Source organism: Microcaecilia unicolor, unplaced genomic scaffold, assembly GCF_901765095.1.
Source record: "Microcaecilia unicolor unplaced genomic scaffold, aMicUni1.1, whole genome shotgun sequence".
Taxonomy (NCBI): domain Eukaryota; kingdom Metazoa; phylum Chordata; class Amphibia; order Gymnophiona; family Siphonopidae; genus Microcaecilia; species Microcaecilia unicolor.
Window position 1 is genome coordinate 16,699 of NW_021963354.1, and position 24,099 is coordinate 40,797.

The following is a 24,099-nucleotide window of genomic DNA, read 5'->3' on the forward strand; positions in this document are numbered from 1 at the left end:
GCAGATTAGAAATAGCCGGTAATTATTGGTGAGTTGATATCTAACGTAGGGTCTTTTAGTAATTCTTTCTCAAATGCCCTTTTTAAAGTAAGGGGCAACATGCTTTCTGATAGTGACTTGTTCATTATTAACTGTATAGTTTGGGGAGTAATTGCTTTCATCCCTTTCACAATTGATGGTTGACAAAAGCATTCTTAATTTTCTGCAAGTTAAACTTAATTTGATCCAGACTTAAACTCGTAAAAAGTGCTCCATCGCATTTCTTGTCTACTGAAAAGAAAATTTAAGGACAATGAAATCAGGATCATGATACAAAGTTGCAGAAGAAAATTCAGAGGAAACCGAAGTTAGTTACTAGGAAGAAAATAAATGCTTGGAATGTAGCAACATGGGTGGAATTCACTCATATGGACGTAGATTATAGAACTCTATAATTTGTCTGTGTTTTTTTAATGATCACCAGCCCTGTCACTAGTTCTTCTGCCTACAATATAGGCACCTTTTTGGCCTGTTATGCTAGTATTCTGTAAAGGAAAGTAGGGTGTCTACTTTACTTTTCTTTATAGAATTGGCTTGACGTAGGCACGTTGTCTGCTCTTAAATGCAGATGCCCCTATATAGAATTATCTTACAGTGATAGGCCCACCAACCTGACAGAAGAGAATGTAGGTGGTAGAATCATGTCTTCATAGACAAGGCTCTGGCTTATCATCAGGTTGTCTCTAGATTCATGAAGGGATATCTTCATGTCAGAGTTTATCAGTCCTGTGCTTTCTTCTCATATGAAGCAATCTTTGTCGCCAATGGCATCCTTAGTTCTAAAATGTTTACTATAGAAAGGTGTTCCCCGCCCCCCCGCCCCCAGTAATAGTTACTATAGCCAGATAAGTTATGATTTTTCAATTTAGCTTATGCCTTTTTCAGAAGTTTTACATTCAGAAGGTATTTTCTTGTCCTCGGAGGACTTACAACCAACCAGTTGCAGTGAAAGGGGTCCTGTGCTAGCATCGGTGCTTGTTCTTGACGTGCGCTAAGGCCCCCTTTTAGCACAACAGTTAAAAGGCTGTTTTGTTTTTAACAAAAAGAAACGGCCACTGCAGTAAGTGAACCATTTCGGAGGGGGCATTGACAAACTTAGGGGCCTTTTACTGAAGGGTTGGCCATTTCCGGTGCTTACCCAGTGCTTTTGTCAACCATCAATTGTGAAAGGGATGAAAGCAATTACTCCCCAAACTACACAGTTAATAGTGAAGTCACTATCAGAAGACGTGTTGCCCCTTACTTTAAAAAGGGCATTTGTGAGAGAATTACTAAAAGACCCTACCTACGTTAGATATCAACTCACCAATAATTACCGGACAATTTCTAATCTGCCTTTTTATAGCAAAAATTATTGGAGTGGAGGAGTGGCCTAGTGGTTAGGGTGGTGGACTTTGGTCCTGGGGAACTGAGGAACTGAGTTTGATTCCCACTTCAGGCACAGGCAGCTCCTTGTGACTCTAGGCAAGTTACTTAACCCTCCATTGCCCCAGGTACAAATAAGTACATGTATACAATATGTAAGCCGCATTGAGCCTGCCATGAGTGGGAAAGCGCGGGGTACAAATGTAACAAAAATATAAAAATATAAAATGTCGGTAAGGGCTTCTGTGTTAACTGGGTAGCGTGCAGAACTGCCCAATTACCACTGGGTAAGCACCGGAAATGGCCAACCCTTCAGTAAAAGGCCCCTAAGTTTGTAGCGGGAACCCTTGTTTCATATGATCCATACACTCGGTGCTGTCATGATAGGGTAGCCTGATGGCCACATCCCCCAGTGGCCTGCTCTCTACCCATGAGAAAGTTCCCCACAACTTGGACATAAATACGCTCTTCTTTACTCCCTGAAAAAGGACAGTGAGTCGGGTAATCTGCGTTGCTGTTCATCTCCAGTGGCAATGTGTACCCTGGCTAAACTGGCTACAGTCAGACTTAACTAGGCAAGAGCCACAGCCCTTGAAATCTGCCTGGTCCAGCCCTCAAACAGGGATGGTGGTTAGACAGAAGGATTAATTGGGCACACAGGTGATTTTGAACTTTAAACTGAAGGGACTAAATAGTGGTGCACACGTTCAGAACTTTACTCTAGTTTTGGGACGCTGTTCTGTCGTACTTGCTGTCGGATAACTTCTCCCATTTGTGTGCCTGATTAGTCTTGACATGTGTTAATCATCTGGGATAGATTTTTGCTGCCTGGGGAGTAGAAAAGAATGGCATTCTCTTTGAATCTCATCTCATCTTTTTCAGATTTTTTGACAAGACAAAGAACAGCTGGACAGAACGAGAAAGCTTTGAAAAGGTTACAGGGAAATATGATATTCTGAAGATGGAATATAAAAAAAATACCCAGGTAACAAATCATCGGATCCACCCCATCAAATGAATACCCAGTTAAAACTGTAAGAAATATTGCAATTAAAAAAATTCACCATGGTTCCAAAAAATATTGATGATCTCTGTCACCACACAAATGGGACCTGTGAAGTGGAAGGCTAAATAAAAATGACTGAATTAACACTTTTCATTCACACATAGCTGTATCAAGACTACTAATATAGATTTTTTTTTTTCTTGTTCAATTTACTTGATTTTGGACCTTATGCAATATAGGGGTAATTCTCTATAGATTAGGTGCCGGGGTGATGCAGGCTAAATATGAATTCTAGATCGTCTAAAATCACAAGGAGCATTAGTGGAAGACATGGGGCTTGAACCCAGGCTTCACAACAATGTGTTTCATGGAGGCATCTGCTCACTCCCTCATTACTAGACCTTTCCTCTCTGAGGGCTGTTTTCAAAGGCAGGTTCATGCATAAACCCTTATTCTACACATGAAAATGGTCTTTTTGAAAGTGGCCCACTCGTATGAGTATAAACTGAGCTATGTAATGCTTCTAATTGTACAAGTTTATTCACGTGTGGAAGCGTTTCTGGAGTGAAGTTGGGTGAGGATTATACTTGCGTACTTCTGTATTTCCGAAAGCATGTGCCTGTTTTTACTGGGAAAAGGTACCAAATTTGTCTATAGACTTCTACTTGGGTAGTTTTGAAAGGGAATATTTTCCCTTTGAAAACTGGTGTAAAGTCTGTTGTATATGGTTTCCTGTTCTGTACTGTGATTCTCTGTCTCTTCCTCCAAGGATGATGAAAACAAAGTGGAAATTGACACTGCAAAAGTTCCAAAACTGGAGTCTAAACTGGATCCTCGGGTTCAGAGCCTCATAGAGCTAATCTGTAATATTCAAGCCATTGAGGAAGTGATCATCGAGATGAAATATGACACCAAGAAAGCACCACTGGGTGAGCAACGAGATACCTGATTATAGACACAGTGCTTTATGGTAGATGATGTTGTGCCATCCAGTGTGACCAGTTGCTCCTGTCCACATCGTCATAGAGCAGGACTGCTTACAAGGAATCTCTTCTGCTTTCCACATTTGCACTTTACGATCTTGTAGCAGAAGAGAGGGTCCAAAGGTCCACGTGCAGAAACAGCACAAAGGTTCTGAAGAACAATGATACATTTGTGTTTTTCTCGAGAGAACTCTCTAATTGGCCCCTGGCGCAGGTGTAGAAACGCCGAAACACGGCACCGTGTTGAGTCTATTCATTAGTGATGGCTATCAAACCTGGTCCTGGTTCACCCCAGCCAGTCAGGTTTTCTGGATATCTGCAATGAGTATTAATGAGAGAGCTTTGCATACACTGCCTCCACATCTCATGAATATTCATTGTGGATATCCTGAAAAACCCGACTGGCTGGGGGGCCTCCAGGACCAGGTTTGGGAACCAGTGCATTAAAGGACTGTCGATTTGTTCAACTCTGCCCCAGTTGTGCTTCTTTTTTGCACTTTAAGGTCTTGGACAGGTAAGAACAAAAATCCCTAACTTAGTTCGTTCGTGTACCTCTCTCGTCTGATATCTAATGTCAAAAGTTTGTAATAATGTAAAAAGAGAAGTGGGTTCACCACAGAAGCACAAACAAAAATCAGGAGTGTCCACTCAGAAGGGACCCTTTTACTAAAGTCAGTCAGGCACTTAACTGCGTGATGAAGCACATATTAATGCTGGCACATGACTAGGTTAATGGGTCATTTGGTATTCTAGTGATTACTGTGTGGTAAAGGGCCTTTTGTGTTAGGGGATGGGGTATGAGTGGAGAATGAGTGTTCAATCATTTTGCAGCACACTGCAAATACTGTACTAAATCCCCTCTCAGTGCCGCATACTACGAACACAGGACCCGTAAAACAAAACTCACGGATTTCCCCCAGTAGTTGCTGTGTTAGATTTTCAGCTATTGCACGGAAATTTCCTATCTTGAGCTTTAGTAACTGAAAATCTAGTGCATTTTACTAAAAGAGCACGAAAAGAGAATAATAAAGAATAAAAAAAAATCCCCTCAACGCCTTATTCAGAAAATATATAATTAAAAAGCAGTAGTTGCAGGGTTGCGAAGAGACAAGATGGCATTGAGCAAAGATGCCTAGGTGTCAGGTCTGGCACCTCCGGTTTCTTCCTCTCTCTGGAGCTCCTTTTACCTGATGTTATGGTGAAAAGGAGGGGAAAATCCAAGGCTTTCACCTCGGAGCCTGGGTATTCGCTGGGATGAAGCAGTCTTCTTTTGCAGGCATTTAGATCTCCTGAAGCTCCAAAGGGGAATCCTCCTTTGGCATCTCTGCTGCCCTTGGACACGCAGAGTAGCATGGAAGGGGTTTCTCTAGGCCCCAATGAACGGACGCCCCCACCGGAAGCGGCTGCACAGGTGGAAGTTGGGCGACTCCGCTTGAGGGAACACCGACTTCAGCTTCCACTCCTTTAGCTGCAGGTCCAGTTCCAGTTATGGACGTGGTTGTAGTGAGAACTAGCACTCAGGGGGTTGCTTTGGTTAACTTAGCTCTGGGAGTGCAAGTGATTCAAATTTGGAACGTGATCCAGGAGAGAAACTCCTCAAATGGAGGTACATAAGGGGTTCTTTTACTAAGCCATGGTAGAAATCAGCTGGCAGAAAACACCAAAATGCCCATTATATTCCTATGGCCGTCTCAGCATTTACCTCCAGCTGATTTCTACCGCAGCTTAATAAAAGACCCTAAGTGTTGCCATAGTGGGATAGACCAAAGGTCCATCGAGCCTAGTATCCTGTTTCCAACAGTGACCAATCCAGGTTACGAGTACCTGGCAAGATCCCAAAACAGTAAAATAGATTTTATGTTTTTTATCCTAGAAATAAGCAGTGGATTTACCCCAAGTCCATCTTAATAATGGCTTATGGACTTTTCTTGTAGGACCTTTTTAAAACCCTGCTAAGCTAACTGCCTTTTATTACATTCGCTGACAACGAATTCTACAATTTAATTACACGTTCAGTGAAGAAATATTTTCTCCAGTTTGTTTTAAATTTAATTACACGTTCAGTGAAGAAATATTTTCTCCAATTTGTTTTAAATTTACTACTTTGTAGCTTAATTGCATGCCCCCCCCCCCAGTCCTAGTATTTTTGGAAAGAGTAAACAAGTGATGCATGTCTACCCATTCCACTTCACTCATTATTTTACAAACCTCTATCATATCTCCCCCCTCAGTTGTCTGTTCTCCAAGCTGAAGAGCCCTAGCCAATTTAGCCTTTCCTCATAGGAAAGTCATCCCATCCCCTTTATCATTTTTGTCACCCTTCTTTGTATCTTTTCTAATTCCACTATATCTTTTTTGAGATGCGGTGACCAGAATTGAACACAGTATTCAAGGTGAGGTTGCACCATGGAGCGATACAAAGGCATTATAACGTCCTCATTTCTGCAGGCCTTTCACTTGTGTTTAACTTCAATGATGCTTTGACAGTACTATTCTGATATGAAACCCCATTATTTGTAGGTAAGCTCACCGAGGAGCAAATCAAAGCTGGATACCAATCTCTGAAGAAAATAGAGGATTGTATCAAGAAACAGCAAACTGGGAAGGCTCTGGTTGAGGCTTGCAATGAATTTTATACTCGTATTCCTCACGATTTTGGGTGAGAAACTGGCTTCTTTTTGCCCCTCAGAGCTTTTTGAGGACAGTAACCAAAGTGCCCAGATCGGATGCTTTGTACCTGTGAAAATGTAGTGCAGGATGTGTAGCTGCTTTTTCCAGCTTGAAGTAGTTCTGAAAATCTGACATTAAGCAGGTTGTAGCAGCCTCTGTCACCGGATGTGTCTTCACCGAATGCAGGTAAAGATAGGTATTGTTCCACTGTGGGGTGGGCACTTTTCAAGCTACTCTTTTTTCAACCCTTTCAGATAACCATTGATACATGTCGGTGGCTTTTGAAAATTGCCCTCCCTGTGATTGCCACCCTGTATTGTACACGTGGCTTTTGTTGCCTCCCCCAAAAGTTTCCTCATAGACTTTCTTTTGCCCCCCCCATAATATCTGTTCTATGTAAAACTGCACCGGCTTCCCATGGAGGTGAAAAGTTTATTTAAATTATCATGGTTTCTTTATAAAGTCAGCCACATTCTTCTACCCACTTATTTTCATGAACATTTTAAGATTAACAGAATGCACTTAGGAAGAGGAATTATAATTGTTTCCTATTTTCTATCTCCTAAAGGTATAAAAGGTTAAACTATTTGAGCATTTACTTTGCATTTCAAGCTGCAAAATTAGGCAAAGAGAATCTGTTATGATTGACACAATATTAAGATGAACTTTTTAAAAAATACGTTTTAACTTCCATATCATAATTTTATTTCTAATTGTCTGCATGGCAGTCTGAATCCAGGTGGTCATGTTTTGATTCTGTTTTTGGAATCTTTTTTTCTTGAACATTTTCTTTATGGCTTTTCTCTCCATTTCTGAGCATTTTTCTGTCATTTTGAAATGAGTGAAACGACGGATTTGTGAATGATATGTTTATTTACTTCTTATGGCTATACGTAGTTTTAATTCTCTTAATATTTTGAAAATAGAATGTTAAATGGAGAAAAAAATATTATACCCCTTTTTGGTCTTAATAATGTACCTACATGAATTTTGGATGATGAAGACTTATTTGGCAGGAGCAACTAAGTAAAACGAGCTGTTAGAAACTTTCAGCACTTGTCCAGACTTCATTGTACCTTAGGGAGGCAGTTTTCAAAAATAAACCTGAACATGTGACCTCATATTTTTATTGCTAAATGATCTGAAAAGCTTTTTTCTAGTTCTGAAAATGCCAGCAAAACCCCACTGTTAATCTAGCTCCCAGTTGAAAATCTTATGTCCCTTCCAGCTTGAGAACCCCATCCCTGATCAGGACAAAAGAAGACCTGAAGGACAAGATCCAGTTGCTGGAGGTAAGACGCCCTTGAAAGCTCACCTAAGGTTCTGGATATACCTTTTCTCCACATGAAGGCTGCTGTGCTTCTGTCTGTCTGTCTCTCCTTCCGTCACACACACACACTCTTGGAGCCACAGTTCACTGTTAGTACCAGAAGTGTAGTAGCATCATATTTGCTGTTTTATTGTTTGTTACTCGTCTTCAGAAGCAGCAGTGTGGGAGAAGAAGAACTCCTAGGCACAAGTAGATCAGTATCTACAGTCCTTGGGATACATCAAGGCAGTCAGGTTTTCAGGATACCCACAATTAATTTGCATATGAGAGAGTGCTGTCTCCATTGTTTGCAAATCCATCTCATGCATATTCATTGGGGGTATCCTGAAACTCTGACTGGATTGGTGTGTCCCGAGGATTGGGTTGAGAACTCCTGGTCTAGATGGACCCTAACCCCAGTCCTGGCTGGAGGAAAATCCAAAATAAAGATGAGCACTTGAAATGCCCCCTGTGGATTTACATTGAGTTGCATAAACATAGAAACATGACGGCATATAAAGGCCAAATGAACCAACCAGTCTGCCCATCCGCACCATCCACTATCACCTCCTCTCCCTAAGTGATCCCACAATCCTGACCCATGCTTTCTGGAGTTTAGACACAGTCTGTCTCCATCACCTCTACTGGGAGGCTATTCCATGTATCCATCACCCTTTCCAGAGAAAAAGTATTCCCTTAGATTACTCCTGAGCCTTCATCTCATGCCCTCTCATTCTAGTGGTTTCCTTCATTTGAAAAAGGCTCACCTCCTATACATTAATTCCACAGAGATATTTAAATGCTTCTATCATGTCCCCTCTCTCCCACTGCTCTTCAAGAGTATGTATATTGAGGTCTATAAGTCTGTCCCCATTTGCTTTATAAAGGAGACCACTGGTTCCTAACTTCATGTGGAAGGGTTGAACCCAAGAGTTAAGGATCAAAAGGATGGGGAGGGGGTCTAGGTTTGGTAGACTTCATTTTATACCAAAAACTGTCCATCTTAAGAACGTAGTAACCTGGTTTGAGGTTCCCCCTGACAAACACTAGTTCTTTGACAAAAGCCGTAGGTTACCCCTAAAAATTGTATGGACTTCTCTCTGGTTGTCTTGTAGCATTGCAGAGGGAGGTTCAGTTCTCTCCTCAGAAGCTTATCATGCCCATCCCCACTTAGCCCCTTTATGTGGTGGCCCTCGGTTCCCCAAGTATACCAACTCCCCCCCCCCCCCCCCCCCCCCCAAGTGATACAGGTGCAACGTGCTACAGGCAGGACAAAAAAAAGGGGACTTACTTTCCACAGCAATTTGCTGAAAAATGCATCTCGGTGTTTGTTTTTATGGTTAAGAATCTCCTGTGTAAAATGCAGCACAGAACAGGCTTTAGCAGGAGGAAGACAGTATCTGAAAGCTGATGGTGACTCTCTGGTTTGCAGTAAAGGTTTAGTATCTGAGATCTACCAGAGGTTACTGGAGAATGCGTTTTCTACGGGCACAACCGTAATACTATGGGCAGGAAATTATTAATATTGGTTGGGAGGCAAAAATATATTTCACATTGCTGCCTGGATGTCTCACCACCATCTGAAACTAAACTTATCTTTCTCCCTAAACCCATCTCTCCTCTTCCCCCATTCTCTGTCTGTGTGGATAACACTGTCATCCTCCCTGTCTCATCACCTTGGGGTTATCTTTGACTCCTCTCTCTCTCTTTCCCTGCACGTATCTAATAGAGTGCTAAAATAGGTTGTTTCTCTATAGTATCACCAAAATTTGGCCTTTCCTTCCTGAGTACACTACCAAAACCGTTGTCCACACTCCCATCACCTCTCGTTTAGACTACTGCAACTTGCTTCTCACAGGTCTCCCATTAAGCCATCTCTCTCCCCTTCAGTCTGTTCAAAACTCTGCTGTACAACTTCTATTCTGTCAGTGTCGTTATGCTCATATTAACCCTCTCCTAAGTCATTTCATTGGCTCCGTGTTTCCGCATACAGTTCAAACTCCTCTTATTGACTTACAAGAGCCTTCACTCTACAGTTCCTCAGTACCTCTCCACTCCTATCTCTGCCTACACTCCTTTTTATCGGGTAAATCTCTCTTATCTGTACCCTTCTGTTCCTTTTATCTTGCTGCACCAAACGCCTGGAATAGACTTCCTGAGCCAACACGTCAAGCTGTTATGCAAATGTAGTGTTGTGGGACATCCTGTATTTGTTCACTAGAGCTTTAGAGTCATTTCTCTAATTGGGCTCCACCTGATATCCCACTATCCTTGACGATCGTCTGTCATAGGCCAGCAGTTTTCCTTTCTTTGTCGTGTTGAATTGCTTAATTTTCTATTTCAGGCCCTGAGTGACATTGAGATTGCCGTTAAACTGGTGAAATCGGAACTAAGCAATCCTGACCATCCTCTAGACCAGAACTATCAAAAACTAGGTTGCAGTCTCCAGCCCCTGGACCACAGCTCTTCTGAGTTTAAGGTAATTATTTTCCTAGGGGCTGCTAGAGGAGTAAAGCCAGTCACTTGCTGAAAAACTGGACTGACCTCTACCATATTAGTATGGGTCAGATAGCAATAACAGCCACTTCTTTGTGGTTTCGGATCATATTCTTCATCTGTGTTGCCCTATTTGTGGGTTTGGTTACATGCACTTCCCAGAGCTCAGGTGTGAATGCTGAGTGCCAGAAAACATCAGTTCCTTCCCCTGATTCCAGTAAACAAATCAACAAAGAGGCTGATTTAGGCATGAAGAGACAAAGTGTCACGGTTACTGCGTTAGAGTGATACCTGGTGTCTAGATTCCCCTGGACCATCACTACAATATGTCTGAAGGTGAGGGTATATGAAATAGTGAAAATAATACTGGACAATTTTGACTGAATTGTTCATGACAAGGGGGGTCCCAGCCCTCGTTCTGACCGAGCTGGAAGGAGGAAACTGCTGGGTTTAAAAAAATGTTTAAAAACTTTGTGAGTAATTCTAGAAACTTCAGGCAGGGAGGTGTGGGGGCTTCTATGGAAGTGTCACAGACTGTCCCGCTTGCCAGACTGAAGTCTGCTTTTTAAGGAGGCATGGAGGGTGCGCAGGTATGCTGCCTCTGAGCTAATCTAATAAAAATCTTGCTTGGTCGCTAAATCCCTAAAAGTAGGATCTAAGTGACTTACATTTTTATTTTTTATTTTATTTGTTACATTTGTACCCCACATTTTCCCACCTATTTGCAGGCTCAGTGTGGCTTACGTAGTACCAGAGAGGTGTTCGCCAATTCGGTTGATAACTGATACAAAGTTATATTGTGGTCCAATGAGGTGGGGTCAAAGGAGTGAAGATTATAGGTTGTCCGGTACGATCATTAGTTATGTTGTATCGCTGGGTGCAGGGATCTATGTTGGATCGGTGGGATAGGCCTTTTTGAAGAGGTGAGTTTTAAGTGCTTTCCTGAAGTTTAAGTGGTCACAGATTGTTCTCACAGCATTTGGGAATCTGTTCCATAGTTGTGCGCTTATGTAGGAGAAGCTCGATGCGTAAGTTGTTACATGAAGAGAAACAGCACAAATCAGAGTACAGCAGACATTAAAATCTATTAAATAAAATGCAGCAAGACAGTGCAAAACTTTGGCTTTGGGAGGTAGAGGGAAGTGTGTTTGAGGGTTGCTTTTCTGGTGTGATCTAAGGGAGCATAAGACCAGCCATACTGGGTCAGACCAATGGTCCATCTAGCCCAGTATCCTCTTTCAAACAGTGGCCAATCCAGGTCACAAGTACCTGTCAGAAACCCAAATAGTAGCAACATTCCATGCTACCAATCCCAGGTGGCGTCGCTATGTCTATCTCAATAGCAGACTATGGACTTTTCCTCCAGGAACTTGTCCAAACCTTTTTTTAAAACCTATTTGTTTTAAAAGTATTTCCATGTAACTTTGAGTGTTCCCTAGTCTTTGCACTTTTGAAAGAGTAAAAAATCAATTCACTTCTACTCGTTCTACATCACTAAGGATTTTGTAGACCTCAATCATATCTCTCCTCAGCCATCTCTTCCAAGCTGAAGAGCTCTAACCTCTTTAGCTTTTCCTGATGTCAGAAGAGTTCCATCCCCTTTATCATTTTGGTCTCTCTCCTTTGAACCTTTTCTAATTCCGCTATATCTCTTTTTCGAGATACAGAGGCATTATAGTATTCTGTAATCCCTTTCCTAATAATTCCTAGCATCCTGTTTGCTTTTTTTGGGTGCTGCTGCACACTGGACTGGCCACTGTTGGAAACAGGATACTGGGTTCGATGGACCTTCTGTCTGTTCCAGTATGGTAATGTGTATGTTCTTTGTTCATCTTGTGGTTGTTTCATCCCTTTTCTTAGGTGATTGATAGATACTTACAGTCTACCCATGCTGCATTGCACAATGATTACACGATGACCCTGCTGGATGTATTTGAGATGGAGAAGAAAGGCGAGAAAACGGTCTTTCGACAAGAGCTTGCAAACAGGTCATCTTCCCACTTAACCTTACTAATCTGTTGCTGTCCATGTGACCAACTGGAGAAGAGTGATTTGCACTGTTATGCTTTTCTGACTTTGATGGTTTTATTTGGGTATATTCTAACGCAGCTTATAAGCTTCTCCGGTAACATCCGATATATTATGAATTTTTCAGTTTAAATTCTGCCTGTTATGTCTACAGTGTGAAATATAGTATGTCCAGAAACTGCCTTCTAATGAAGCGATTTTCAGTTTCCCTGCAGAGATTTTAGGCTTTACATCCATATGCCTGGAAACTTATTTTCTTTTTGAAAATTCAATCAGTAAGATATTGAAATAACAAAAATCATATGTGAAGGAAACTGTCTTTACTATGTTCATGGCAAAAACAAGCAATTGCTCCCAAATCCATGTAGAAGGCATAAGTACATAAGTACGCCACTTTGCCTGCATCGTATCGACCGATTTCCCTTCTGAATTATGCAGTGAAGCTGTTTGCCAAAATCTTGGCTAACAGGTTGAGTCGGGTGCTACCTCATATTATTCATGACTCACAAGTGGGGTTTGTCAAGAATCGTTCAGTCACTAGAAATCTTAGACGTATATTAGCTTCCTTGGAATGGGTGAAATTACACCAGAAACCCGCAGTAACAATAAGTTTTGATGCCGAGAAGGCTTTCGATCGTGTTCGGTGGGAGTTTTTTTTTACTACCCTGGGAGTATATGGCTTCGCAGGGTGGTTCGTAGAAGCGCTCAAGGTTTTGTATGCCTCTCTTCAGGCGAGGGTGATGGTCAATGGCCAACTTTCTAATGACTTTTTGATCAGATGTGGGACTAGGCAGGGCTGCCCATTATCTCTATTTATTTTATTTATTTGTAGCATTTGTATCCCACATTTTCCCAACAATTTGCAGGCTCAGTGTGGCTTACATTTGCCGTAATGGCGGTTGCCATTTCCGGGTAACAGAATTACAAATGGTAATGTGTTAAGTTGCATACATACATGGTAACATACATGTAACATAACATACGTGAACAGATCATGGTATAGATATATATCATGTGCATATATATGTTAAGGAAGAATAAATTATAGTAATACATGAACGTTCCTGAGTACGAAATTGGGTTGTATCATTCTTTAGGTCATCGACTATGGAGAGACCATATTCGACATAGAGACTGAAGTGGTTATGCTTATTCATTAGTGGTAAGGAGGTTGATCAGTCAAGTGATAAGATTTCAATTATGTCTAAGTCGTGTAAAGTCTTATTTTTTGGTGTTTAAGATGGGTGTTTATGGTCTGCCTTCTTGAACAGATCTGTTTTCAGTAGCCTTCGGAAGATAGTTAGGTCTTGCGTTATTTTTATGGCCTTCGGTAGTGCGTTCCATATCTGTGTGCAGATGTATGAGAAACTGGTCATGTATGTGGATTTATATTTTAGTCCTTTGCAGTTAGGGTTATGGAGATTGAGGAACGTGCGTGCTGATCTCTTTGTCTTCCTGGTAGGCAAGTCTATAAGGTCTGACATATTTTTGTTCTTTACTTAGACCCCCTCATTCAGGATGTTCATTCTAATGTGGATATACAAGGGGTAGATATCAGTGGGGAGTTGCTTCAAGTTAGCAGCTTTTGCGGATGACCTTTTGGTTGTTCTCACTGACCCGCAGGTTTCATTGGGGGCACTTTTGGAGTCTTTTCGAGAATTTGGTGACTTTCCTGCTTATAATCGAACGAGAAAAACGCCCAAGTTCCGACCTAAATCGGGAGATGGACGTTTATCTCACAAAAACGAATAAAGCGGTATAATCGAAAGCCGATTTTTGGACGTTTTCAACTGCACTCCGTCGCGGATGCGGACAAAGTTGATGGGGGCATGTCAGAGGTATGGCGAAGGCGGAACTGGGGCGTGGTTATCTGCCGAACAAAGATGGGCGCATTTCACCGATAATGGGAAACAAGTATGCGTTTTTAGCTAGAATTTAGGACACTTTTCCTGGACCCTGTTTTTTCACGAATAAGGCCCCAAAAAGTGCCCTAAATGACCAGATGACCACTGGAGGGAATCGGGGATGACCTCCCCTGACTCCCCCAGTGGTCACTAACCCCCTCCCACCACAAAAAATGATGTTTCACAACTTTTTATTTTCACCCTCAAATGTCATACCCAGCTCCCTGGCAGCAGTATGCAGGTCACTGGAGGAGTTGTTAGGGGGTGCAGTGGACTTCAGGCAGGTGGACCCAGGCCCATCCCCCCTACCTGTTACAATTGTGCTGCTTAATGTGCTGCTTAATGCTTATTAGTCGTCCAACCCCCCCAAATCCACTGTACCCACATGTAGGTGCCCCCCTTCACCCCTTAGGGCTATAGTAATGGTGTAGACTTGGGGGCAGTGGGTTTTGAGGGGGATTTGGGGGGCTCAACACACAAGGGAAGGGTGCTATGCACCTGGGAGCTCTTTTACCTTTTTTTTTGGTTTTGTAAAAGTGCCCCCTAGGGTGCCCGGTTGATGTCCTGGCATGTGAGGGGGACCAGTGCTCTACGAATCCTGGCCCCTCCCACGAACAAATGCCTTGGATTTATTCGTTTTTGAGCTGGGCGCTTTCATTTTCCATTATCGCTGAACAACAAAAACGCCCAGCTCACACATTGTTGAATAAAACATGGGCGTCTATTTTTTCCCAAAATACGGTTCGGTCCACCCCTTCACGGACCCGTTCTTGGAGATAAACGCCCATGGAGATAGGCGTTTTCGTTCAATTATGCCCCTCTTTGCGGGGTTCAGGCTAAATTTGGATAAATCAGAGGCATTGGCTAGCTCCCTAGAGATTAAGCGCTCTTGGCCTGGGCAGTTTCCTTTGCGGTGGGCAGAACGATCCTTCAAATACCTGGGTGTACTTCTTTCCTCGGAGGTCAGGGAGTTATACCAGCTTAATGTGACCCAGATGCTACTTAATACTCTGCAGCAGTTGGAGAAGTGGCAGGCGTTACCCTTGCCTTTGATTGGGCGCGTCTGCCTTTTGCGAATGGTAATTTTTCCTAGATGGATGTACATGTTACAAATTTTGCCACTGTGGCTATTACAAAAGGACTTTCAGCGCTTCAATCATCTCGTTTTGCGGTTCTGCTGGGCTAAGAAGAAAGCAAAGCTACGCTTTTCTCATTTGATGGGTAACTGGTCTCAAGATGGGTTGGGCCTTCCCAATATGAGTCTTTACAATATTGCATGTCTATTATGTCATGTTCGAGATTGGCTCTACTCCTCTAGTTACTTTACATCTCTTGCATTCGAGTTGGCGTATTTTGCCCCATATAACTTGTTATCTGTACTGCACGTGGAGAGATCTTTGATTCCAAGATATTTTAGGGATAGCATGCTCTTAGGCCCTCTCAGGGAAGTATGGAGGTTTTTGGTGAAAGGGTTAGGAGGGGACCCATAAGTCACTGAACTACTACATATAAGAGGAAACCCTGCTTTTCCCACAGGATTGGATAATCCGACCTTCATTCAGTGGGAGCGGTCGGGATTGAGAATCTTGGAACATATCCTAGATATGGAGGGAGGGTTGAAGTCTTTGGATCAATTAAAAGGTCCAGACTGTATTAGATGGGGAGACACTTTTGCATATGTCAGGTCAAGCATTACATTCGGTCCCTGTCGATGGGGGCTCTGGTGTCCCTGTCGATGGGGGCAAGCGTCGAGACTTTTTTTGAGACAGTTGCTGAGGGTGCCCCCACGATATCCGAGTTGCATAAGGCCTTATGGCAGTTCTGGAAAATCAAAGGGGTAGATGAAATCAAACTTAAAGGGGAACAGGACGTGGGTGAGAAGTTGGACTCGTGGGACTTTTTGGCTTCTATTAAGAGTATCCCACGCCTTACTAGCAGTGCTATTTATAGGAAGTGCTCTTTTCGTGTCTATTACAGAGCTTATTTATCCCAGGTTCAGCTTTTTTGGGCGGGAGGTATTCCATCACCAACTTGTTTTAAAGTGTAAATTAACGGACAACACTTTTTTCCATGCGTTTTGGGGATGTGTGGAGATAAGGCGATTTTGGCACCAGATTACTGACTACTTGGCGTCAATTTTTTCTTGTAGGGTCGCCGGCTCCCCACTCCAGTTAGTGCTGGATTGCCCGGGGGACTTTTGAGGCCCTGCAGCAGAGAATAGACTGATGTTTCGTAAGCTGTGTGTGCTGGAAAGGAAGTGTATTTTGCAGACCTGGACCTCTGACTCCCCGCCTGACTTTTGGCATTGGCGTAATATGGTACACCTGTTAGTATCTTGGGAGGCAAGGGAAGTAAAAGGCTCCTTTAAACGTAAATCTCGTTTTTTGAAAATTTGGAATCCCTACTTGGCCTCTTTGTCATCAAGAGGAAGAAGTCTTATTTTGAACCTGTTGAGCTGTCAGCGAGACTGTAGGGGGAGGGGAGGAGGGGTGGGATTAGAGTGGGGTAAATTGCTTTCCGTCCACTGCTCTGGGGGGTCATAACAGTCCAGACCTCTTGGGGCACAGGTGGGGGGAGTCCTGTAGAGATAAGGGGGGAGAGGGAAGGAGGGAGGAATGCTCAGTTGGGTTGGATCAAGGTTCATAAGATTTTATTGTTGTTGCCTTTTTGAGTCAGTGGCCAGTTTGTCTGGCTTATACTATGATTCTTGTTTATGGTATAAGGCTGTGTTTATTTCTCCTAGAGATGGGAAGGGGGGAGAGATGGAAGGAGAGGGGAGAAAATTGTTATTTCTGTGCCAATGGTTTCTTGCTCTTATATGGCATGTTACTGAGATTCAATGTACACTGTATTGATGTAGATGGATTTGTTCAACATGCTGGTTTATCAATAAAAATTGTTGAAATAAATAAAATAAAGTAGCAAAATCTCTCTATTCTAGTGTTTCTAGATTTAAAATCAGTATGACTAAATCAGAAAGACATAGCATTAATTTGAACTTTGGCTGTGCCTCAAGGGTACAGAACGAGGTCTGTAGCCGAGGTCAAGCAGTCCTCCAGAGGAATAGCACAGGGGGAGGGACCCGGCCACCCGGGTGTGACACCCCACAGGGAATAAGAAGCCCCTTAGGACTTACACCCTGTAATAGAGATCCAAGTGTGGGTTCTCTAACATTTACAACCCAACCTAGAAACCCCAAACGGGCCTACCAGACTGAATACACTGCACAGGCCGCACACATCTACCCTCTGCTGAGACTGAGAAAATACTGGTTAGTAGAAGGTCGGCACAGGCTACTTGTATAAGAAGTTTTAGTGTTCTCAGTCTCCCTCTGCTGGTAGGAGTGCATAACCCAAGCGTCTTGAACGGTCTGGAGGATTGCTGAGGAATTAAGATATTTAGGTGGGCAGCTGACTCCTGTATACTTGGTTTTATTTGGAGCTAATTACCCTCGGTTGGTAGGGGTGGTGCAATTGGATCTGGTGAGATGGCATTTGCTCCCTCTCTTGGTTCAGTCGTATTGCTGCCATACGATGAATGTGTTTTACCGAGGCTGCTTAATCTATTTCAGGTTGTGCCTGTTCCCTTTTTTTAATTCTTTGCAATCCTTTTTGAGTAAATTCATTTGGCATAATACAAACCTCAGCTTCCTAAAGACGTTTTGTTTAGAGATAAGAAACTGGGAGGATTGGGGATTCTAAATGTGAAGCACAAGAGTCATCATGTCTCGGGTAAGATTGCTGGAAAAGCATTTATGTCCAGCTGGGCAATAAACCATGTCTTCATATTCTCACAGTAGTTGTTTGAGTGGTAAGCATCTTTCTGTCTGCTGAACAAGTCTTTTATGTATTCTCCTCAGGTTGTTACTCTGGCATGGCTCACGTTTATCTAACTGGGTGGGAATCCTGAGCAGAGGACTGCGTGTGGCTCCACCTGAAGCACCTGTCACTGGCTACATGGTGAGTAGCAGGATCAGCTCACCTACATGGAATGAGCACTTTACAAACCTGGCCAATCTGATCAGCTTTGTGAGCACTTTTAAACTGATCATGCACCAAGTGAATACAGCCTAAGGGGAAATATGTTTTCACACCGCTTCTCCTGAAGTTCATCCTCTTTTTCCACAGACAAACAGAATAGGACCATGGTCTCCTGTCCAGTCCTCAAGAGCCATCAATGGGTCAGGTTTCAGGATAGCCCTAATGAGTTTGCATACAAATCATCTTGCATTTTCATTAGGGGTATCCTGAAAACTCAACTTTTGGTTGCTCAAAAAATCATATTGTGCTCATCCATAGATATGGACAATGAAATGATGCAAACTTTATATAGAGCAACTTAGCTTCTCATTTAATCCAGCTGCAGAACTCCCCAGCTGGATCAAATGAGAAGCTAAATCGCTCTATATATACATCTTTTTGATTTTCTTATAAGTTTGCATCAATTTATTGTTCATGTGTATGGATGAACACAAAAAAATGTTGATATAATGGCCCGTTGAGTGCTGAAAGTACATCAGTGACAAGTTCAATTGAGCACCTGGGTCTTTCGAAGTCATTTCCCCCTCTTGTTTTTAAGATGACCTATTGTATTCTACAGTTTTCTGGTAGAAGTGATCTCTAATGGAGCCCATGTGGGGAACAGCTTCCCTTAGGTTTGGAATTTTACATATACACAGCTTTCTGTACAGCATCATACAGGCCACCTCGTTTCTTTGTTTACTGCGGAGCTGCTCTGACCAATATGCAAGGCATTAAGTAGTCTAGTATGGACCATTGTGATCAGATTCATCTTAATGTATGGAGAGAGTTTGTAGTTGCTGCAGGTAACAGAGGTTTGCTGAATTGTAGGATCTAAGTAAGTGATAACTCGGCAGTATTCCAAGATTCTTAATCTGTGATTTTAGGGGTAGTGCACAGTTCAACAGGGCTGCATTCTCTCTCCCTGTTTAATTTATATGCAGAATAACACATAACAAGAGAAGCAAGATTAGAAGACCATGAAAGGAAGGAATGTCAGCAACCTCTGAAATGCTGATGACATTAACCTAAGAGCTGAAAATGAAAAAGATTTAAGAGGTCCTTATTGATAAAGTTAAGAGCACATGAAAAACTGGGATTAAAACTGAATCTAAAGAAGATAAAAGTGATGACAAGGTGCAAAAATGAGCATCAGAATTGATGGTGAAGACATTGAAGTCATAGATTGTTGCTGATGATTGAGCCTAAAACAGAAACTAAAGATTCAGTAGTCAAAATGTGCATTGCTGGATAGGAATTGGAAGGGCTACAGTGAAGGGTTTGAAGAAGATTTTCAAGTCGTGGTGAAAGTTGGACCATGAAAAAGCAGGACAGAACTAGCATTGAAGCATTTCAGTTGCGATGCTGGAGATGACTGTTAGGAATACTATGGACAGCCAAGAAATCAAGTAGATTTGTCCTTGACCAAATAAAACCTGAATTCTCACTGGAAGCTCACATGACTGGACTGAAACTATGTGGCGGCCAGAGTCCAAGGAAAAGGCAGATTGAGAATATCATAACAATAATGAATACACCATTAAAAAGCCTCCAAACACAGGGATCTATACTGTCTCCCATTTTTTCGATGGGCATAAAATTCTACATCTATGCCAATGATGTGCAACTACTCATACCCATGGAACCAGATCTACCCACAGCTCTGAGTAAACTGTCTGCCTTCCTAACTGCAACTCAGGAATGGGCAAACAACAGCAAACTCTGCCTAAACCCAAGCAAAAAGGAGATTCTTTGGGTACCTAACAGAAGTGGACAAATAACAGACTGCCAAATACCTTTTGGGAAGTATGAAGTCCCCTAAAATCACAGGTCAGGAATCTCGGATACTGCTAGACTCATCACTCTGATTCCGCAAATTCAAACAACCTTTAAATATTGTCTCTGTCACAGCAGCTACGAAATCTCTCTCCGTATATTGATCAGTCTGACCACAGTAATCCATGCCATGATAACATCATGACCAGACTACTGTAATGCCCTGTACACTGGTCAAACCAAAAGGAGTTTGTATGAGCTCCACCTAATTCAGAATGCTGCAGCCCAACTGATAGAAGGCTGCAAGTGGTGTGGCAACATTACACCCTTCCTGCGAAAGCTACACTAGCTACCGGTACCTTACTGGGGAAAATTTAAAACTCTATTTGATTTTCAAGGTCTTAAGACAAAATGGGCAAGAGTAGTTAAAGAATAAGCCCTTTACACACCTTTAAGGTCCTCATCACTGTCTGTACCTTCATCAAAAGAAATTGTACGATGTGATACCCAGCAGCAAACCTTCTCAAGAGTAGCCCCCACACTCTGGAATTTACTCCCAGAGGGGCTATATATCTAACTCAAGACTGCCTCTACTTCAGGAAGCAGGTGATACTCTGGCTTTTCTCCCAAGCCTTTAATACATAGGGTGACTGCCTATACACTCATTCTGCACCTGGACTAGCTTCCTACACACATTGCAACTTAGACCAGTTCCTTATATCTTGTTTATTAAAAGAACTTGCCTTGAGTTTAGCCACCCTTCTATTAGCTGACTCTTGTCCCCATCTATATATCTGCACTTGGCCCCTCGGCTCGACGTCTAATTTAAATTCTGGAATTCGTTGCCAGGGAATGGAGTAAAAGCAGTTAACTTAGTGGGGTTTTAAAAAAGGTTTGGATAATTTCCTATAAGGTCATAAGCAATTATGACTTATACGGTCTATGCCAGAGCCGGTGGTGGGAGGCGGGGCTAGTGGTTGGGAGGAGGAGATAGTGCTGGGCAGACTTATACGGTCTGTGCCCTGAAAAAGACGGGTACAAATCAAGGTAAGGTGTACACATGAGTTCATCTTGTTGGGCAGACTGGATGGACCGTGCAGGTCTTTTTCTGCCGTCATCTACTATGACTTGGGGAAAATCCACTACTTATTTCTAGGATAAGCAGCATAAAATCTGTTTTACTGTTCTGGGATCTTGCCAGGTACTTGTGACCTGGATTGGCCACTGTTGATCTGTCCCAGTATGGCAGTGCTTATGTTCTTGATACTATGTGTTCCATGCACCACGTATCCTGCTCATGTTACTCTAGCACAAGCCCTATCATCAACCTTCTTCTCTCTTTCAGTTTGGGAAAGGCATTTATTTCGCAGATATGTCATCAAAGAGTGCAAACTACTGCTTTGCTTCGAGACAGAAAGACGTTGGGCTGCTGCTACTCTCAGAGGTAAATATCACTCATAAGGTATCTTTTTGTATTCTATGATTTGGCTAGGTAACAGCTTTTAAATATTAAGGTCTCTTGTCTGTCAGCTGTGCCATGTTACAAATTCCCCAGTGCTCAGGGAATGTAATAGAACAATGCCGACTTTTGAGCTAGATCTGCTGCTTCCTCCAGTCATAAGAACATGAGAACAGCCATAGTGGGTTAGACCAATGGTGCACTAGCCCAGTATCCTGCTTCCAGCAGTGGCTGAAACCCAAATGGTAACAACATTCCATGTTACCCATACCAGGGCAAGCAGTGGCTTCCCTAGTAGCAAACTATGGACTTTTTCTCCAGGAACTTGGCCAAACCTTTCTGTGAGCCTCTAATGAGAAGGACCATAATGGCTAATCATTGGTGGCAGGAGTTACTAGGGCCCTAAGGAAAGCTTTACAAAAAGTTTCACTGTGGTGGTTCTATGGAGTATTCAGTTTACTGGATGTGGTGAATAGTAGCAACAACGTGTAGAGTCTTTTCAGTTTTACTCAGGCAGACTCTGTGCTGAGGTCCTGTGGGTACCAGCGTAGGGAATCTACTTCATATTCTGTTGCCGGAACGATTTCTGGAACTGTATTTAAATGGGTCTAAGTATGGCTTTCTGGATTGCAGGGTCCCTCGGGGATTTCTGCTTTCTCTGATTTTATATTTTTGTGTTGTCTCTTGGTAATATATACGGTTGAGGATGGAGGAACTTACATTATTACCCTTTGCAGATGACATTATGTTGCTACTACCAGCCTCAGCTTTATATCGAGATTTGATTTGATTAGTTCTGTAACAGCTGGAATGAATACAATTCAAAACTGGGCCTTGATGAACAGGCTGAAGTTAAATTCTCCAAAGACCAAAATGTTGTGGCTCAGGAATCAAAGTGTTGATACCTCTACCTCACTAACATAGTAACATAGTAAATGACGCGGTGGAATCTGAAGCCAGACTTGTTAGGCTGTTCCTTTCCTCCTCTTTAACTTATGCACCACATATCAATCGGTTATGGAAATAAAACTCTTTTTAAAATGAGGCAGTGCTTCCTATAGTTGAGAGAATTAAAATTTGTTGGCTTTTTCAAATCTTATGTGGATTTACATCCGAACTGCTGATTTAACATTGCATCATTGTTTACTGGTCGTTCTGTTCGATTGTTACATGAACAATTGATTCTATGTCTGCATTTATAAGAAAACTCAGTTTTGGAAAGTGGTTAATTCTGTATTTTCTGTTGTAGGAGTTTCCCTGTGGAAGTCTTTACCCCTTTTTATTAGAATAGATTATAATTTTCTTAGTTTTAGGAGGAAGCTGAAAACAGTATGATTGGGTTTAACTATTCTGTAAATTGTTTTATGAATTGCTGTTACGTTTACCTATCTATGAATCACGTACACCACACTGAACCCTGGAAAGGGAAGCTTGATGGTTTATAAGATTTGTTTTGATTATTGGATATTCACAACTGTAAACAAGCTCTGGCCCTAAAACTACTATTTATGTGGTATTTCCCAACCTCTAACACGTTTTGATTTCTCCCTTTGCGTTAGCATTGCCAGAGACACAAATAGAGCGAGAGTTAGACTAACCAGGCCTGCCAGCAGTCCAAGAAACTGGGAGACTGAGGCCTAAATGCTAAAGTTTGGGTGTCCCTGGATATTTGGATAACAGCCCCCATAGTTCTGTTAAAGATTGAATGTAGGGTGCAAGAGGAAGGGCTGGGTATTTGATTAATGGAGATCCTATGTGCAGATGGATCCAGCAAGGTAGAAAATTACTCATTGGTGTGGTAAACATTTTTGGTACCTTCAGATGCACAACCTAGAGGATACCCTCAAGGTTACACAACGCTTGATGAAAGTGGCATAATGAAGATCAGCCCTAATTTGAGTCTTGCTTAATGGTACTAGCTTGACCCGTTCATCATATTGTGCCCATTGTGCTTTCAATAAAGAAGGGAGGATTCCTTTAGTAGATCACACCAAAGCTGAGGATTTATTCCAGGGAAAAAAAAGACCATTGCTTCAACTCTATGCATGACCAACAAACCAAAGAAAGGAGCAGAAACAATTGACAGATCAAAAATAATTGTTGTGTACTGTGTTGTCTTATCGCCTTAGGTAGCTCTTGGAGATATCAATGAGAAGTTAGAGGCTGACTACGAAGCTGACACGAAACTGAATGGTAAACACAGTACTAAGGGACTAGGCAGAGTGGCACCAGATGTCTCCAACAGTGTCACACTGTAAGTATTCAGCGTTCCATTGACAAAACAAACATGGCACCATGCAGTAGCCAAGTGGTTAGAGTACTGGGGCAGATAAGGGATTCCCTCCATGGCCTCAGGGACAAGGAAATTCCTACTGTACCTGAATGTAACTCAACTTGAGCTGCTACTGAAAAGTATGGGTGTGCAAAGTTTTTCTTATGCTGATATATTGCTTCTAATTACAGTACTTGACACCATAGCTGTTATGTGCAATTTATTAAATCAGGGTTTTGAACTGATGCAGAATTGGATTAGTTGTCACAAAGTTAAATATCACTAAGACTAAATTGTTATGGCTTTGTAAATCTTCTACCCTACCACCTGTTTGATGTCATCATCTTGAATACTAGAATATCATTGGATAACAACAAAAATGTTAGACTGTTAATAGAATTTTTTTACAAGCCTAGGTCTTAGTCTATTTTATGAAGAGCAGCTTTTTGGTACAAGCACTAGTTACCTCAGATCTGGATTATTACAATACTTTGTTTGTAGGTATGACTATGAAGGCAGTTACTGCAGAATAGAGCAGCTAAGCTCATTTTTAAAGCTGGAAAATTTGCACATGGATCCCCATGTTATTAAACTACATCGGTTGCCTGTTCATGCAAGAATTATTGTTAAATTACTTTGGTTTTATAAAATGTTGCCATTGATGGCCAAACTGTTGCTAGGCTTCCCTCGTGTCAATAAAAATTGTTGCCAATAGTGAGTATAACAAACTATTTGCCTCTCGAGCATTAGAATAGCATCAGCTGTCTTTCACT

General features: G+C 42.1%; 1 protein-coding gene across 1 annotated transcript in view; it reads left to right on the forward strand.

Moving 5' to 3' along the window:
- Positions 1-24,099, forward strand: part of LOC115459243 (poly [ADP-ribose] polymerase 2-like) — a gene marked incomplete at its 5' end in the record, with an annotated part of 45,235 nt that overhangs the window by 16,408 nt on the left and 4,728 nt on the right. Inside the window, 9 exons of the mRNA XM_030189101.1 lie at positions 2,287-2,389; positions 3,180-3,339; positions 5,914-6,052; positions 7,292-7,355; positions 9,717-9,851; positions 11,729-11,856; positions 17,660-17,759; positions 20,941-21,039; positions 23,184-23,308. Of these exons, the coding sequence (XP_030044961.1) occupies positions 2,287-2,389; positions 3,180-3,339; positions 5,914-6,052; positions 7,292-7,355; positions 9,717-9,851; positions 11,729-11,856; positions 17,660-17,759; positions 20,941-21,039; positions 23,184-23,308 (1,053 nt within the window). The remainder of the gene's footprint in view (positions 1-2,286; positions 2,390-3,179; positions 3,340-5,913; positions 6,053-7,291; positions 7,356-9,716; positions 9,852-11,728; positions 11,857-17,659; positions 17,760-20,940; positions 21,040-23,183; positions 23,309-24,099) is intronic.